Source organism: Peromyscus californicus, unplaced genomic scaffold (assembly GCF_007827085.1).
Source record: "Peromyscus californicus insignis strain IS unplaced genomic scaffold, ASM782708v3 Scaffold_17__1_contigs__length_78620276, whole genome shotgun sequence".
NCBI lineage: Eukaryota > Metazoa > Chordata > Mammalia > Rodentia > Cricetidae > Peromyscus > Peromyscus californicus.
Genome location: NW_026294469.1, coordinates 47,585,894 through 47,605,574, shown reverse-complemented (window position 1 = coordinate 47,605,574; position 19,681 = coordinate 47,585,894). Strand labels below are relative to the sequence as shown.

Sequence of the window (19,681 nt, the reverse complement as noted above, 5' to 3'; positions counted from 1 at the left end):
TTTGAAGTTACATTTATTTTTTAAATTTTATCACCCATGTTTAAAATAAATGATGTAATTTGATTAAGAACATTTTCCCAAATATATATTTAAGATGCATGCTTAGATACATATAAGAAACTGAGCTGTACATATATTTTTGCATTGTTTATATGAATAAAAAGTAGCAAATTTTCATTCAACCTCATTGGATTCTTATCTTTGTCTTAAGTAATTTGTTCTTTCAAAACATGAAGTGCCTCTTAGCCAAACGAAATCAAACTGAACTACTAACTTCTTGGAATGTTTTGTTCATCTGCTTCACAATTCCATGTTCTCCCACACACCTCAAATAATAAAAATATCTCTTGGAAAATGTCTTGGCCATCATTATCTTTTCTATTGAATCATAAATCTGTTGATTTAAATGGAGATCCTACTCTGAAAATTTGGCTCATCTCCAAATACAAACTTTAGAACCATCTTCAATAGAACATAACTGCAGTTTTTCATCTTTAAAACTTTTACTTAGACCTGTCCTCTTTTTCATCTGGTGGTTTGTTATGGTTTAGCTAGCTACTAAATTCCAAATTATCGTCACACCAACACTTGGTCCTTCCACTCCCAAACACACAATCACTGTGGTTGGAGAAAACTCTTGTCCAGTATAGTACCACAATATTTCTCTGAACTGTTATCTCTTTTCCGTTCCTATTGCCACCAAACAGATATTACAAAACACTTTCACTAGACAATGGAGACAATTAGTGTGACAGACTTCCTGGGTCTCAGCCCAGTAGGTTTTACTGATATTCTCCCTCCATTTACTTCCACTTTACCTCTGTGAAATGAACCTATAATAAAAGCTGACTTTAGCATGAATCTGCCTTCTAATCTCCTACTATAGCAATTTCCAGATGACCCAATGGAGACCTAGGCCCTTCATCTTTTGCCATTTCATTTATTTTTTATTTATTTTTTTATTTATTTATTTTTTTTTCGAGACAGGGTTTCTCTGTGTAGCTTTGCGCCTTTCCTGGAACTCACTTGGTAGCCCAGGCTGGCCTCGAACTCACAGAGATCCGCCGGCCTCTGCCTCCCGAGTGCTGGGATTAAAGGCATGCGCCAACACCGCCCGGCATAATGATTTATTTTTATATGTGCATTGGTGTTTTGCCTGCACGTGTGGCTGTGTGCGGGTGTCAGGTCCCCTGGAACAGGAGCTACAGACGGTTGTGAGCTGCCATGTGGATGATAGGAATTGAACTCAGGTCCTCTGGAAGAAGCAGCCAGTGCTCTTAACTGCTGAGCCATCTCTCCAGCCATTTCATTTATTAAAAAACCTCGGAATTTCTCAACTATGTTTCTTACTTTCTTGTAATTCACTATTATTTAGCACTTCCTATGCTCAATATACATACCATATGAGGCCCTTTCATATTTTCTGTCTTAATATAAAATATTTTTATTGTAAACATGACACTAAGTACTTTTTATGAGAACCTTGTCTCAAAATAAACAAGCCAACAACAAAAGAAGAAGAGGAAGAGGAGGAGGAAGAAAGGAAGGAAGAAAGAAAGAAAGGAAGAACGAAAGAAAGAAAGAAAAAGAAAAGAAAGAAAACAGTGACAGCAATAACTAATTATTCACAAGACTCTCCACTATAGCATGGGAACTGAGAGCTGCCATAGTAACTATGTGATCCACAGGACTCACTTCTAAGAACATGAGGACAGTGAACTTCCACAGTATGTGTTCCACAGTTCATATCCCCATGAACATGGGGATAGAGACCTTCTACAGCAACATATACTCCACAGGCCTTCCCTCTAAGAACATGGGGATGGACAGTCAACATTTAAAGTAATTATTGATCCTCAGGCCTCTCCCTAATAATATGTAGACAAGAGTGTCCACAGCAACTATGTACTCCGCAGGTCTTTCCCTTAAGAACATGGGAACAGGTAGTGTCCATAATAACTATGTGCCCCACAGGTCTGACCCCTAAGAACATGGGGACAGGTAGTGTCCATAATAATTGCATGCCCCACAGATCTTACTCCTAAAATATGAGATGGAAAAGCAGTTTCTATGGTGAGAAATTAATGAATAAGCAAACCATAGTGAACATAAAAATCCCTGTCAAAATGAACATAAAATTTAACACCTTGTAAATAACCCGATGTTTTATGAATAATTACATATTTAGCTATTGAAGATTTGTCTACGGTTGGAAAGAATAAAGGAGATGGCAGGTGGTTTATAAGGTTGCAATCAGCCATCACACACTGGGCACTGTGCAGTCCATCCCTTACACTTCACTTCCGAGTTGTCTTTCTCCAGGCTTTTTTTGCCCATACAGATTGAACGTAATATTCAAAGCATCTGCAGATTATTGTTAAAAGACTTTTACTAGCCTCTACCTTGTCTATTTGTATATTACCTTATCTTACCATAGGATTTTGTGAAGACTAATATTCAATATTCTCTAAGTTGTATTATACTTTTTTTTTTTTTTTTTTTTTTTTGGTTTTTTCGAGACAGGGTTTCTTATGTAGTTTTTGGTGTCTGTCCTGGATCTCACTCTGTAGACCAGGCTGGCCTCAAACTCACAGAGATCTGCCTCGCTCTGCCTCTCGAGTGCTGGAATTAAAGGCGTGAGCCACCACTGCCCAGCTTTTTTTTTTTTTTAATTGTAGTTATTTTCAAAATTCTTGAGCACAAGAACCTTTCAGGATACGTAAGTGTCTGGCATTTAGAACTCACATTCTACACAGCTCAAATAGAATCTCTTCTCCTTAAGAACACAATTCTTATAATGTCCAATAAATTCTCAAACTCAGGATTTGAATGTAATCACTCATGACTAAAGGCTAATATTGAAAAAGCAGACATATAAAGGTTTGTTTAATATATGCAAAGTTTCCAACAATGGCATGATGGTGCAATATTCTATTTCATCTGACTTTGTTCTCAATACAAAATAAATTTTGTAAATGAAAATTTCCAAGAATATTTACATTGTAATTTAAAATACCAAGTTAGAATTTTCATCAAAGTTGTTCTGGGTGATTATATTTAGCCTTGTTCTAAAACCAAAATAAAAATATACAACATATAATTAAATATTTGAATAAAATTTACTATGACAATAGTTTTGAAAGAAGCAAATGTGGAAGTAAAAAATCTGCAAGAATACAAACTGCATTACTTAGGTACGATTACTTTAGATATAATAATACTGATTAAAAATAAAAAATGTACTATCAAATATAACTGCTCACTTGCAGAACTGGAAATCACTCACTAGTGAATAATGTATCCATTTTTCAATGAATGTCTTTGAATCAGGTCTGTATCAACACATATTAATGGCATGGCTGACATAAAATATAGGAAGAGAAAATGCTTTCAAAGTTTGATGACCATAAGAAAAAGTAAGACATTGTATAGGATGTATAGGAAACAGCTCTGCTGACAGAGAAAGACTGAAGATATAGGCATTAGTAGGACTTTTCTCTATCTTACCCCATTTATAAGAAAAGAGTAAATTGAAAAATAGCAACAAAGTAACTGTGAAAATTAAAGACACTCTCCTACCTACTCCTTGTTGTAAAGACTGTATAGGGCTGTTGAAAATTGTTTATAAAGTGACCCCATACAGGCTGCTTTATACTGAGGTAGTAAATAAGAGAAGTTTTAGTGCATTAGTCTCTTTCGACAAAACATACACAGAGATCCAGGTGATGTGCTGTGTTTGTTTTATTTGTTGAAAGTGTGGGCTTAAGGCTCATCAAAAAAAATTATCAGAGCAAGAATTACTTTGCTTAGTTATTAAATTTAAACAATTTGGGTGGGTAGGGAGGTGGAGAGGACCTGAGAGAAGTTGTGCAAAGGGGAAACATGATCAAAATATATTTATGAAGACATTTTTAAATAAAACAAGCACCTGTAAAGCTGGTACAATCTCACAGAACAGTCAGGATGCCTGACGGCACCTCTAACTGCTTGCTTCTGATGCAGTCCCTGGAAGTATCACAGCCTCATCTCCCTGGTGGATGCTGACTATAGCATGCTCACTGGGCACATCTTTAGTTAACAGCCACTGACTGATCATGTGGAATACAATCAGTTCTTCCATCCTGCTGAAGCAGTCTCTAGAGTCATGCACAAATATTGGCATTTTACAAACACAACAATAAAACTTCTTAAGTAATGTATCCATTTGGGAGATTTAACTTCCAAGACTTAGCAATTTGTCCATTTCCAAAGGAGTGGTGTGATTTTTCCAGTTGAGGAAGAGGGCAGCCTCTTATTCTGATGACCATTTTCCCTCCGGGAATCTGATAATCACATTAGAACTTAGCTTTAGCCGTGGAAAGAGCTGATGATGGAATCATTATTTATTGATCATTAACATTTCCTGTATGATTCACATCAGAACAGATTATCAAAAAAAATGGGATATGGCTATTTTGAAGCACATCTGGAGTCATCAGGAAACATTGCTAAGTCTTGACTCTACAGCTTTGAAATAAAACAATTGTTAATCTTTATCTGTGCCCGTCAACATATTAGTCATTTGCAATGATATCATTTAACCTTCATAATAGCCCCATAGTGTTCCCATTAGAATAGCTTCCATCTTACAGATGAGGAAGCTCTGAGGTCAAGGCGGGACATGTGACTTAGGTGCATATCCTCTTAGTCCAATGCTCAACCAGACAGACTTCTGGACCACCCCACTCCAGGGTTTTCCTTGCTGTACCAAACTCCATTTTAGCAGATGATTTGTGCTCTGGGGGTATTTTTTTTCTGCCTCCCCTGTTTTAGAAGAAATACATCTCTCCATATATACACATCTCTGTAACCACATAGTGTACCCTGCATGGAAAACTGTTTCAAAGTAAGACATTAATAACACCTCTCCTCATGCTGTGCAACTGAACTACATTTTAATAATCTCAGTTTAAATTCATTTTGACAAAAAGCCTTGGGCAAATGAACTCTCTGCTAACATTGTACATGGTTGTCAAGTCAACTGAAAAAATATTTTTATCTTATAAAACTTCTCAACTTGTTTAAAAGTCCCTGCCAGGAAGTTTTTGTGATATCCTGCGGAAAGCTGGAGACTGGTCTGGATCTTGAAGATGGTCCCTTCTGATGTTGGAAGAGTTGGATAACACATGCACTCACTCCCATTTTGGGAGTAATTTGGAAAGGATTTGATTTGTAAACAGTAATATTTTAAAAAGAGAAGAGATTTTCTCTAACACAGAGGTGGAGGGAGGAGGGAGAGACAAAATAGCACTGAAGATGTTTTAAAAAGCAATAGGAAAATATATTCTTTTTAATCTTCCTAAAATACTACTATATAATGATATATTATTATATATTATTGTTATTGATATTATATATTATATTATTTATATAAATATTAAATGGAGTTAAGCCATATAGTGTAATAATGAATCCCCACAAAGCCACAGATTACAGCATACCCGGTGTGAGGCACAGAAACCTCCATTCCAGTTGCTGGTCAGGGGAATCCGGTAGACTCCAAAATAATAGTCTTCCAGGTCAGTTTCTGCTCTGCAAATTGTACTTGGTTGCCTCCCAGATCTTGAAGATAGACCCTGTTGCAGAAGACACCATATACTTGAAGGAACAGAGCAGAAACTGACCTGGACCACTCCTTCACACGGAATAACTCTCATTATTAGAAGGTGTTATTGCAAGTTGTCAAGAGGAAAAAAAAGCAACCAAGAATCATACTCCGCTGTAAGGCCTGATAACCACAATATAACCAGTATGGTAAGGTATCCACAAGAGTGCAATAGTGGCACTTATATCTTAGCAGTAACAAACAGTTGTGTAATTGAACTTAAGGCACACTAAATAGGAGAGAATTCATGCCGAGTACTGGAAACTTAACCAACTACCCCTTTCAGGAGAGGTCGCAGACTCTAGAGAAGAACTTGCTACTACCATTTTTTTTTTTCTAAACCAACAAAATTCCTAAGTGTATTCTCAGCACTTAGACACACAGAGATATGCAGCTCTCATGCCTTGTCATAAAAGCTCTTGCAGCAGAGTGTGTCCATTCAGACATACTCAATGTCAAAATACAGAGAAGTGACTTCATGGTGTTTAGACTCAACTGGTATATCTACACCTGGCATATCTTAGGTATAGGTATATCCCCTAGACAGAAGGCTCAGGGAACAGCATGGAAGAGGGGTGGGAAGATTGTTGAGAGCCAAGAACCAGAAGACCTGCTGTGAGATAGTGTCTTCTAGACTTGACAAGGAAACTGCACCCATGAAATGTCAACAATACCTCAACAATGCCTGAACAAGATCCTCATAAAAGCATCAGTTGAAATGGCAATTTAGATGGGGAAATCTCACACGGCCCATCCCTAGGTGAAGAGCTACAGAAATTCAGTGGCTGCTGAGAGAAAGACAGTTCCCTTCAAGGATGAACCCCCAGATCATCCAATCCCAAACGGTCAGCTTAAACAACATACACATAAGTAACACTAAATAGACTCAGCACAACAGTAATAATTAAAGAACAGGTCATGATCTTGAGAAGGGGCCATGGAAAGAATTGGAGAGGGAAGGGAGGAAATAAGGCAATTATAATTTTCATGTATGAAATTCTCAAAAAAAATTTAAAAGGGGATCTTCTTATGAGTGTTAATATGTTTCATGATATAATATTTTCTCTAGAAGCTGTATATTATGCTTAAAAATTAATAAAAGAAGAAACAAGTGATTGTCATGTCTAACTGGAAGTAAATTGGTTTCCATAAAAATGGTACTTGATTCCATTCAATGCATGAATATATCTGATTTGACGTAATTGCACCGCTGTGTCCTCATGGAAAAATAGTTATTAGGAATTGTAAGAGATAGTTTTAAATCTTTTATTTTTAGTTTTTAATCACTTAGCTCATTTTAATTTGCAAAAACATCCATGAAACAAGTATTTCCATTAGCATTTCTAAAATATGTGTAAGACAAGGCAACAAACTAGATGTGTGCTAAAATGTTTGCCTGGCATGTCTGCAGGTATGGGTTGTATCTCCAGTCCAAAAGTAAAAAAATAAAAATTAAAAGAAAAAACAGATAAAAAAGGAAGAGAGAGAGAGAGACAGACAGACTCATTTCATAAGCCTGCCCTACCAATGTTGCTCACACTTGAGAAGCTCAAACTGTGCCCTGGTATTGTAGGAGATGGCATCAGGGGTATGATCAAGACCAAGCTGTACCATCACTAAGTTTGCTACCCACGGGGGCTGGGGAATTCTTGCTTCCTTAGGACAGGTCCTGAGGTTTTTATCTTAAACATTTCCTTCCCATCTCCCCTCTGCTGCCACGAGTGCCATCAACAATGACAAGGGCTGATCCTATGCCACCTGTGCACCATCAAGTCCCCAGTCTCCCATGTAAAAATCCTTTCATTTTTCTCAACAAGAAGAGATCCTGAAAACGTGATGAATGGAGGGCTTGCAATAGAGTGACAGGGCATGTAGAGTGACATGAGGTCTCTTAGACTGTACATTCCCTGGCCTTACTAATATCAACTGAAAGAAAACATGGACGGATAGGGGTTAAGGAACTTCACTTTAGTGCATTTTCTGGATGATTCTTATTTACTCAAAGTTCTGAGAACTAATGATACACTAGCTAAAACCTACTCTTTATACCATTATTCAAACCATCTGTCAACTGACTTCAATTTAACTTTGCCTGGAACAGTTAATTCTAGCCTAACGTGTGTCATTACTCTCTGGTAAAATGCTTTCCTATGCAAATCTTCACTTGTGTTTCAACTCAGATTTTAACCTTTCATTATCTACAAAGGGACTGTTCAATAAATATAGGATCTTCAGGCCCATATTTCTAGTGACCTTTAACATCTGTGTCCTTAAAATATAGAGTATGTTAGACATAATGAGAACTACCTTTTATTTCTGGTGAGCACTGATGAACATCTGTACACTATTGCTGCCTAGAATGTGTTTAAAGCAGCAGAGGGAGACACATGACACACTTGCTGTAGAAAATTCTAGGCAACACAACACAGTAACAGAAAATTGACCTGTACTCATCACTAATTTCAGCGCAATAAGGTCTATTAAGTCTAAAAAATTAATTCTGAATCTTTTTAGGACCAATGGATTCCTAGAGGTTGACATTTTATCTACCACTATCATCAGTTATTATGACAGGTAAAGGTCCTGCTTTAAAAATCTTAAGAGATGACAGTTCCCTGAGTCTTAATTTCCTTGTTTATTCAAAAAGTTTGGCATATATTCAATGTACATAGTAGCTGGTTTCATAAAGACAGTTTCCTTCCAGTATATCATGCGATCTGACCATACTCATCGCCAACCCTCTCCTAACCTTACTCTACTCTTTTCTTCCTGCCAAACTCCTCCCCGTCTCTCTTATGACTTCATCTCCTAAAACATGCAGTACATGATTTTGAATCACATATGAGAGAAAATGTGATAATCATCTTTTCTGAGTGGGGCTTGTGTCTCTTAATCCACAACACCCTTTCATTCTGCTTTATGGCTCTGTCTTGTTCTACAACTCTAGCTGCTTAAACTATAGTTTTTGATTCATTAATTTGCTAACAGATTAATAAATAATAACAATTAACATCAGACACTGAAGGAAAAATAAAAATCTGTTGATGAACAAGGCTTTCTTAAAGATTATTTTTTTCTTGGTAAGACTTGACCACATTTCTACTGCTAATGTGAGCAGCAAACTTCAAAGCTTACATTCACAATTCAGTCTGGTGCCAATCTATGCCATGTCTACTACAATAAACTTCCTGAAAACACACGAAGAGATTTTATGTAATTTTAACCCAAACACAAAATTATTATGCCCAACTGACTGAAGGAAACCTTAGGTCCAAGGATAACAGCTAACTTAATGTAGAAGTCCAGAAGAATATGACTCGAATTCAATGGCTTATGATCAAATCCCTACTCCAATAAATGACATTTTTATAACTTTGAGGGGGTAAATAAAATTTTTGATGACTTTTTTTTGCTATAATATGGGAGTGCAACAGCACTCAGTCACAAGATTACTCCTCTGAGTACTTAAAAATGTGGAAGTGCTGTTTACTGATGGTCATTGGAATTAATGACACTGGTAGAATTACAGCTTTCAGGCCCAGTGCCCAGCAGCCCATGGCCAACACAAAACAAACGGAACGGCATGTTTGTGGGTTCTTCATCTCACGATGCCTTATCAATGGCCTTTTGAAAATTTTCCTTCTAGGTTTTGTGTGTATATATTACGGTTTCTGGTGTTTGGCTTCCATGGGATTTCTGCGGTTACGAACACGTGTCTCCACGTGTATAGTAGTGCTCCTTGCACTTTTTCTGTGGCTCTTTTTCTTCTGTTCTTGCTTGTTGTGTATCATTTTGTTTGTTTTTGTTTTGTCTTATCTTTTTTATTTTACTGTTTTTTAATTTTTTATCATTTTGTTTGTTTTTGTTTTATCTTATCGTTTTTATTTTACTGTTTTTTAATTTTATTGTTATTTAGACACATGTTAGCTTTTTAATGAGAAAGAAAAGGAATGAATTTGAATGGAAGGGGAGATGTGGAAGAGTTGGGGGAAGGGAAACCATCATCAGAATTTATTGTATGGGAAAAAAATCTATTTCCAATAAAATAGAAAAGAAAAAGAACTATGGCTGTACTCATCCTCCTATGTAATGTACTAAATGAGCCAGTCTGTGGAAGGTGCTCAGATTTGACAAATAATGCCCAGGATCAAGTTCGTGCTAACTTCATGTTAATGACATGTCTCCTTTCATTGTTTCCTAAACCACGCAGATTAATTCATTTAGTCTGTGCTGATAGCCCCAGAAAGACTCTGTTATTCTGAAGTATTCCCACTTGTCTGGTGTGATTTTTCTTGAATGTTGTTGAAAACACACGTTGCTTTGTAGTTTCACAGGTATCGCAATATTTATTTGGAAATGTGCGCTGTTTTGATGCCCTGTCTTGATGAAGACAGAAACAGCATCATGGGGTTTCATTCACAGTGTTAGGAATGGTTACAGATGGCAAAATCTGCTCTGCATTATTTCCCTCTACTTCTTACACTGAGTTCTCCAAAGTTTTAAAGAATGTGGACTCCAAAGAAAATAATCAAAGACACACATGGATTCCAATAACTCACATTATTAATCTATGTGCCGAATATACAATGTGGTGATGACTTTTACTTACTTGTGACCCATTTCATGAGCAATTGTAAATGCAAGGTTCAGGCCATTGTCTTCAGCAATAATACACTTTCTCTCTTCACTACACATTCCATTCAAGTAAGCTATACCTAAAAGACATCAACATTATTAATCACATGTCAACTTTAAACTGAAAAAAAAATCAACACGTCACATGGATCAGAACAGAGAAAATCTAATCACTTTAATCACTTTTATATTTCATCTCCTGTATTCTTAGAATAGCATATTTTCCTCAAATATTAGAATTGTTGTTTGTTTATACTCCTTATTTTTTGTCTGTGTGTGGCACAGATGTGGGCATGCGTGTGCATGTGCACCTGAGTATAGTGCACAGAGGATAATGTCAGATGTCTTTTTCCATTGCCTCCTACCTTCATTTTTTGAGTTAGAATCTCTCACCAAACCTGGGGCTCATTGGTTGAGCTAGGCTGCATGGTTAATGAGCTCCAAGGATCTATGTATTTCCATATCCTTAGTCAGCATGGACGTTACAAATGCATACTGCCTCTCCCAGCTTTTTATATGTGTGCATGGGATCTGAACTCAGATCTTCATGTATTCACAGACAGAACTTAACTGAGCCTTCTTCCCATGCTCCTCTTTATGTTTGGTATTTTTCTAGCCTTCACAAACTGCCCAAGATTTCAAATGTCATATTGAGATCTGTGTTCACACTGAGCTCCTTATTTTCCATCCTAGCTTTAAATGGAATAACTCTTAAGTTCCCAGTTGTGTGATAATTGCTGGGGAATATTTTTTTAAAGTGGATTCAGCTTGTTATCTTAAGGGAACAGCTTTCTGAAATTCTTGTACACTGAAGGATAAGGAGGCACTGCTGTCTGATGCAGGGGTGGATCCTGGACAAATGAGAGGCAGTGTCTCTGAAAGAGAACAAAAGGCTGAAAAATAATCCATTGAAGAAATATGCAAGTGAGTTAATTAAGAAGCAGGGAGGGCCACCTGATATAAATGAGAATAAGAAAAAAAAAATGGGTTCAGTTGAAGTTGGAGAGCATGTACTGGAGCAGCACTAATATGTCCAGCTGAGGGACAGGCGACCTAGTAACTGAATGAAGCACACAGGATTCATTTGGGCTTCTGTTCTGTTGATCAGTTGTGGAGAAAGAATACAGAACATGTATCGGCTGTAAACTGAGGGTGAAAGAATGGAAAGATGGGTAGGACTCTCTGTGAGCAAAGAAGCAAGACGAGGAGCCTGAAGATGTGAAGAACAGGATACAGTAGTGGGAAAAATGGATTCATCCGTAAAGAAAGGTGGGGTTGTAGAGATAGCTCAGTGGTTAGCAGTATTCGTTGCTCTTACAGAGGACTGAGAGGGTAGCGGTAGCTCCTGCTCACAGAGAAGACACCCTGTTTTGGACTCTGCAGGCACTGGTGCTCACCTGCTCATACCCTCCCTTTATAAATTTGATTAGTCCTTGCAACTTCTCATAGACCTAGCTGTGGTTTAACAATTGAAAATGACCTTCTGCTCCTACTCTACTGATGTGTAAAGTCAGAAAGGTCAACTAGTACTTGGTAAGTTTGACCCTAATTTCTCAGATCAAGGGGATGCCTTTGCCTTGAAAGTTGCAGAGAACGCTTGTTACCATTTAAAGGAATTGTATTACTTTGTTTCAAAGGCCACACTTCTGTGTTCTCTTCAAGAGCCCATATGTTCCCTATTATAATGAGGTCTGGGGGTTAGGAGGGGAAGGATTTATCACAGCTGTTTTTAAAGATAGATGCAATACAGACCCATTTCAAAGCACCATTAATGTAAAGAATCCTTGAAATGTAAAGCAAACAAAAACAGCCTTCTAGTTTCCCATCTAAACAAAGTAAGTTATGTAGCAGGGTGCAGGAGAATCTTTCTTCTGAAAAAAAAAAAAAAAGTAACTATGCTAAGATATACCTAAGGAAGTCCATGGGAGACTTCTGAAGTGTTGCAGGATGCAGTTACCAAAGACTCTGGATGAAATTAGAGCTCATATCTGACCAGAGAGATAAACACAAATAGAACTAAGTGTTCCTCCTCCAGAACTACTGCTTTTATGACCAGCTGGACCACCTTGAATTCGAAGTCCTGGCTTTCCTAGCACAAGGTTTTGGGAGAGCTTTAGATAAGTTATTTACCCCATAGCTTGTATCTATACGTTATTTACCCACGAGAGATATATTTCTTGAGGTTTATTGTCGTCAAAATTGTTATCTGTAATGAGCATGAGAATCCAAATACGTTGAGCATACTTTTAGAAATGTGAGTCACACAAACACCCATTTTAAAATAGAGACACTAAGATATGTGCAAGTACGTAAGATATCAGAAAGAGGAAAATTAAAAAAAAAGAAAGCCGGGCGGTGGTGGCGCACGCCTTTAATCCCAGCACTCGGGAGGCAGAGCCAGGCGGATCTCTGTGAGTTCGAGGCCAGCCTGGTCTACAAAGTGAGTTCCAGGAAAGGCGCAAAACTACACAGAGAAACCCTGTCTCGAAAAACCAAAAAAAAAAAAGGATCCACAAAAGAGGGAAAAAAAAAAAACCAACAGGCAGGCATTATAAGAAGGAAACCAGCTGCTGGTATCACCAAGGAGGTGAGAAGTAGAAAACATCAGGAAAGGGCAGATATCACCAGGGCAAACAAGTGAACATGGGGAGGGCAGAGAGATGCTCATGACAGTAGATGGTTCTAGAAATGAGTGTTCTGGCAGCCTATCTCTACAACAATTGATTTCAAATGTCCTGAATATGGACTGTGCTTAAAAGGATTCGATAAGTGAAATTCCCTGAAGCCAAGATTAATAAATCGTGGTATCCTTCAAGTATTAAGTAGAAAGATAACCTTGAAGAATGAAAATATATGTCTCACACTAGATGAAAAAAAAAGCCCGAGAGAGTAGGATAATAGTGCCCAGATACTGAAAATCCATGCACATGATTTCATCAACCTTTAACATTATTATAAAAAGTAATCTGTCCTACTAATTGACTTAGTGCTAGGTTACTTACCAAACAAACAAAAAAATCCAGGCAGCATTCTAGGGATGTAAAAGCACAATTATACAAGTTATGAATGTGATATCAATGTCATAAGATGTTGGTAGCTGTCTCAGAGAAGCAGCAGGTGTCAATTGAAGTTCAAGGTGTCAGTCTACCATGAGGCCACTCCCTGATGGGTGAATCTCAGATAGATAAGGCCATGGGACCACAGACTCCAGAATGTCTTTTTCTTCTGTTATGCCTTTACATGTTTGCTGCTGCTATCTTTCTCTGGTATCTGGCATGGTGTGAATGGATGTGAAGAGGTCCCCACTGCCTTTAATGTGTAGTGTATATATATCATGGAAACATCCCGTTCTACTGGGCATTTTTACCTGTGGATCACTGTGAAGATGATTCCTCCCTAAGCTGTACTGTCTAGTAAGAATAATGTTAGCTTTTGAGGAATAAAAATAAATGCAAGAAAATGTTTCGCAGCTAGGGCTTATGAGTTTCACCTAAGGAAGTACATTAGCTCGAGTTAATGATTAAGAAAAACAATTGAATCCCAGGACCTAGGCTGGCTCAAATTCCTTTAATTTTAATGCTGAAAGATGCAATCACAACTTTTGGTGTGCATTATTATCTGAAACAAACCTTTAAAATAACTTCAGGTTAGATCAGATGCTTTGATAAAGGCTTTTTGATTAAAAAAAAAAAACAGAAAACAATCTAAATTTCACAAAGACACATAACTGAAGTCAAAAAATACAAAGTAGCCCAACTGTTACTAGCTGATATAGTTTCTTGCTAGGGTTGGTTGAGGACCAAAGGTGATGATTATTTCCTTGTACCTATTCCTACCCTCAATCTCCTGATATAAGAAACTATTGATGAGTGGGTATGCACCCTAAAGATTTAAAGTACAAGTGACTGATGGTTTTTATGTATAAAAGTTTAAGTTTGTGATTCCTTTAAGATTCTTTATAAGATTACCTTTCAAGATAAAAAAGTGCTTGATTCTTTCTTTGTAACCGAAGTATGAAGCCTGCCATCAAATGAATTGGCTGAGAAAAAAACACTTTCTGCTTGCTCATGTTCTGTTAATCTGTAACAAATTACTTAGATGTAAATGTATGTGGGTTATTGGGGTGACTTTGTTTTTAATCATGTCAGGGACATGAAAAAAAAAAACATGCTTTTACCTGTATTCATTATGATCACTCACTTGAAAAATAGAAGGTAACCACATTGTAATTTTCATATTGCCTGAAAGATTTTGTTGTGGTAAATAAGCTGTAGAAGTAAGTATACAGTATGAAGAATAGGGGATAAAGAAGGAAACCATCAAGAGAGTGTGAGTGTCTTTTTCCCTAACGCCCTCAGATAGAAAAGGCTAGTAAGTGCTGACTCTGTGGATTTCCCTTTGAGCCCTGTGCTGCTGGAGGCTCCCCCCCCCCCCCCCAGGCAGCGATTTCAGATTCTCTTAAAGCAATTTACAGTATCATCAGTGCAGTTTCTATAAGTACTAAGGAAAAATGACTTCCAACATAAAAAAGAACATAATAAAAAAGTGTAGTAACTCCCTTGATAAAACAAGGTGGAGCACTATGTAGATGCTAAAGTATTGTTTGTATTTTAGCATGGTGCTTGTCTGGAACTCCTCTTATGAAAAAAAAAAGTTGAATGTTTAACAAAGCTTAAAAGGGAATTCTCAAGTACAAGAAAAAGTTCTCAAAATTTTGAACTTGAAGACTCTTGGTGATGATCAGAAGTTGTTACAACCTGTGTGTCTTATGGAGGGTTTCTATTGCTGTGAAGAGACATCATAGCTATGCAACTATTATAAAGGAAAAAACATATAATTAGGGTGGCTTATATTTTCAGAGGTTTAGTCCATTAGCATCATGGTGTGACATGGTGACATGAAGGCAGAGGAGGTGCTGGAGAAGGAGCTGAGAGTCCTACATCTTGACTCATATGCAATAGGAAATGGTCCCTCTCACTGAAAGTGGCTTGAGCATAGCTGAGACCTCAAAGCCCACCTCCATAGTACCATACTTCCATCAACAAGACCACACCTACTCCAACAAGGCCACACCTCCCACTAGTGCCATTCTCTTTGGGGGCCGTTTTCTTTCAAACTACACTGTGTAACATCAAGTGGGAGGATTTATTATCAGGCATGGCTTCAATATGGATGGGGGTGTAGATTTTTATGGATGAGGACCTGAGATCTACAATCAAATTAGAAAAATTGGAATTGATGCTGTTTATTGTTTTTAAACATATATGAAAATTACTTTAAAATCTTGCCATTATTGAACATCAGCCAAGTCGCTTGGATTCAACAAAACTGAGAATGCTAGAAAAGACTCTGGTAGAGAACTCAAATCCCAAGTTACTGTGAATGTAAGTGTGAAGCTATGAATATAATATAAAATGTAATATAATGTAAAAAAATATACTGTATATAATATAATGGGTCCTGAAAATGTTTACTCAGTCCAGAAAATATGACTTAATCATCTCAGCAAGCACAAAGAGGGAAAATGAAATCCACCAAATATAGCTTCAAAATAAAATTAAAACCAAGCAAAGAAATGGTCCACTGGGCCAGAAACACAAAACCTAGGAAAAAAGGATGATAAAACAAAAGATATTTGAACATAATGATAAAAAAAAATACATGACCCCTAGGCTCCATCCTGTGGCCATGTTGGTATCCAAGGGCTGTGCTACCACCGGGGCCATGTGCTGTCTGGTCCAGGGATGCCACTGAGCACCATGTCTGGGTAAGTGGTCCTGCAGCAGCCAAGGTCTATGTTAATGTCTGTGGTTCCTGATACCATCAAAGGCAATGTGGATGCCAGGGGTCTGTGCCCAACCTGCGGTCATGTTGGTGTTGAAGAACCTCACTACCACAGGGATCAGGCTAATCCAAGTGGTCTGTTCAGCTACATGGGACTGGGCCCAGGCTACTGCCTTGGGCCATGTCTGGGTCAATGGCCCAGCAGCAGCCACGGTCTGGACTGATGTCCAGCTTGTGTTGCCGTGGGGGTAGGGAATGTCATAGGAACCATGTATGTTGAAATCCAAGGGCCATGATGAGCTAGGCTTGTCCCTCACTGGCCCTGGGATAGCTAGCCCTGCCTCTTACTGGACACTTTAGCAGGAGAGCTGGCAGCACCACCCCCAATGGGAGAGCTGACCCCAGCACTCAGGAGAAATAGCCCCACCCCACACCATAGACATGAGAGAGCTAGCTCCAATGGCATGGACCTAGGAGAGCTGGCTCTGCCCCTCATCGAAGTGGGTAATCCCAATGGCCTGGACTGACCAGATCAACTACTACCCAGACCCACATCCTGGGCCTTGGGTTGGCCCAGCCAAATAGCTGCCCCAGTTTTGACCTGCTGGAGTACACAAAGGGACCGGTCTTGGAGAATGATAGCTGCAGAATCTCTATGACTCAGGGCAACAACAGGATACCTGAGAGGCATTTCAATGATGGCCCAGCCCAATGATGATGGTGAACCAGAAGACTGGAACCAGACCAATGACTCCTTGCAATGAACATTTTGCAGGTGGGGCTGATTGGACAAAAGGGGTGTACTGCGTGACACACCTCAGCTCCTAATACCACTAGGATGAATGATGAGGGGTTGGAAAAATGGAGGAGTAGGTGAGAGATATGGAGGGACTGAAAGGTAAGCAGGATTAGGATGCATAATGTGAAATTTCTAAAGAATCAATAAAGAATTATGTTAAAAAAAAACCACAAGACCCATCTTCAAATGACCACCAAATTTAAAATGCATCTTTTTATCTAATTTTATAAACAGATGACTTTATGATATTCCATATAAAAATATTAGTATAATAAATTCCTTTTAAGACTAAGAATTTGTACTGATATGTGATGAAAGTTGTTCAAGTATATACACAAATGTTTATTATAGGCAGCTATACTATACTAGCATAATATATACTGTATAGTTATAAAAAGTACATAAAATAATATGATTAACCCCAAAGTTTATAGATAGCAATTTGAATAATTTTAGACCAAGACAGGAGAATGCAGGAAGAAACAGACATCTCTGTATGGCATTGCAAACATGACCCTTTCCAAGATCCCTGTTGAACTTCAGTGACTATCCTGGTGGCAATAAGAAGTGGGACCTTTAAGAGGCTTTTAGGTCATAGGACTCACCATTCATGAATGGCTAATACTGTTAGTGTGAAAGTGAGTTGGTTAGTGTGTGACTAGGTCCTGATGGAAGCATGTTCAGCCTGATCTCCCTGGTGTCCTCCATGCTCACTTGCTGACCCAGAGAGAAGGCCCTATTAGAAGTCAGAATCTCCAATCCCCAGAACCATTACCCAGTCTCTGCCATTTGTGTTATAGCTACAGAAAACAGACAAAGAATAGTGCAAAGACAATGGTTGAAGGCATTAATGTTTAAGATTTAAACATTTAAAATACAGAGCAGAGAACACAGTCCCAGCCACCTTTTCCTCTGGTCTTGAGGACAACGGTCCTCCTCAATAAGGCAATGAGAAGGTAATTGTGTGTCCTTTCTGTTACATTCTACATTATTCTCCTTCATGTGAGCTTCTCACGCCTCTTGAGACAATCAGAGCAGATCACTTGACTTTGGAAGATTAAACTTTCAAATGCTTAAAGTTTAAATTGAACCAGATCCTACTGTCTTTGCTTGTTCTGATTTATCCTTTATAACCCACTCACAAAATATAAAACCTGAAACTCTTAATCCACCTTCTACTGAACCAGAAAATACAGTGTTGTGGCACACTGAAAAAGCCATGTATGGTGACTTATACAAGCAATTCAATGACAGAAACTTAGTGTTAAGTCTCCACAAACCTGGCTGGAAATCAGTATTTCCTCTTGGTAACTAAAGTGAGAGTTCTCAGGCTCCCTACATGATTTTACTTGCAAACAAAAGAAATGAACTGGTTTTGAAGATTTCATCTGCCTTAGAGATGAACAACCGGACTCTTACGAAAGTTAAGATTAGCCAGAATTAATTTGTGTGAAGTAATGCTAAGCATACAGATGGAAAACATTTGTGTTCTGATTGCATATAAATCAGGAATTTTGGCTAATACACGCTTATAATATTATAACATAATCATATCCCGAAGGTATTGAACAGTGACAAACACCAGGCTACCAAAACTGTAGAAATTACTTTCTTAGTAAAAACACTCAAACTTTCAAATGGTTTGGCTTATTATTCTCCCATCAACATGCCTATTTTTAATAATTTTTCTTAATAAGTTGCTTTGTTCTCAATATAATTAGCATCTATTTAAGTAACGGAAATTGTGTTTAGAGACTCAAGAAATCTAAATACTACTACAATTTTGAAACAAATGTAACTACAAACATTTGTTAAATATGATTATATTATTATTATATATTATATATTATATTATTATATATTATATATATTATATATTATTAGAGAGATTAGAGATTATACTATTATAAAAATAAGCTTAATATAGTGGTTTGAGTTTTTGTTTTTTGTTTTGTTTTGTTTTTGGTTTGATTTGGTTTTTCACGACAGGCTTTCTCTGTGGAGCTCTGACTGTCCTGGAACTCCCTCTGTAGACCAGGCTGGCCTCAACCTCATAGAGATCCACCTGTTTCTGCCTCCAGAATGCTGGGATTAAAGGTTTGTTCCACCACTGACCAGCTTAATGTAATATTTTGGTATAAGTCATCAAGTTAAATATATACTTAAGGATAAGTGACTCCAAGTGAAGATTCAGGTACAATTTTAGTTTTATGGGGTTCCTCCCCAAAAGTGTTCAGTATTTTAAAATTCTAAATGGACTTTAATAATGGTTTGTTCATGATCTGTTTAGGATGAGACATTAGGAATTGATCAAACTATACACTTTAAATAGATGCAGATTTTGGATACCAGTTATACCTCAATAAGGCCATTTTTAAGAACATGTCTAAAATTAATGATTAGTGCTCTTGTGTCAAATAAAAAATGACTGGCTCCCAATTTCAAGTTAGGGTGTGCTTTGGGAAAGTTGGTTCTCTCTAAAACAGTCTTCACATTAGCAATAACTCCCCAGCAGAGCAGGAGTGCTAACTGATTTAGACACTGAATTACAAGCACGTGTGATCCTGCCAGAAACACGGTGACTTTAAATATTAAATAGGCCTGCCTTTATTTGTAAAAACAATTAACTGTCTTTTACCGTAGTAAATTCTTGAAAAGTTCAGAGAGACAATGCTGTCTTGTAAGAGATACTTAGCAAAAGTCACTTCTGTGGATGACTTCGGGTAACCCATGCTACACACAAAGTTGCCACTCCTCAACATTCATAGGAATAACTGTAATAAACCATATGGAAGTATTTGGATATTTCCTAATTAATA

At 37.7% G+C, this 19,681-nt stretch overlaps 1 protein-coding gene across 1 annotated transcript in view; it reads right to left on the bottom strand.

Annotated features, from left to right (window-relative positions):
- Adamts19 (ADAM metallopeptidase with thrombospondin type 1 motif 19) overlaps positions 1–19,681 on the bottom strand; it is a 209,084-nt gene that overhangs the window by 103,577 nt on the left and 85,826 nt on the right. Inside the window, exon 8 of the mRNA XM_052742227.1 lies at positions 10,254–10,359. Within this exon, the coding sequence (XP_052598187.1) occupies positions 10,254–10,359 (106 nt within the window). The remainder of the gene's footprint in view (positions 1–10,253; positions 10,360–19,681) is intronic.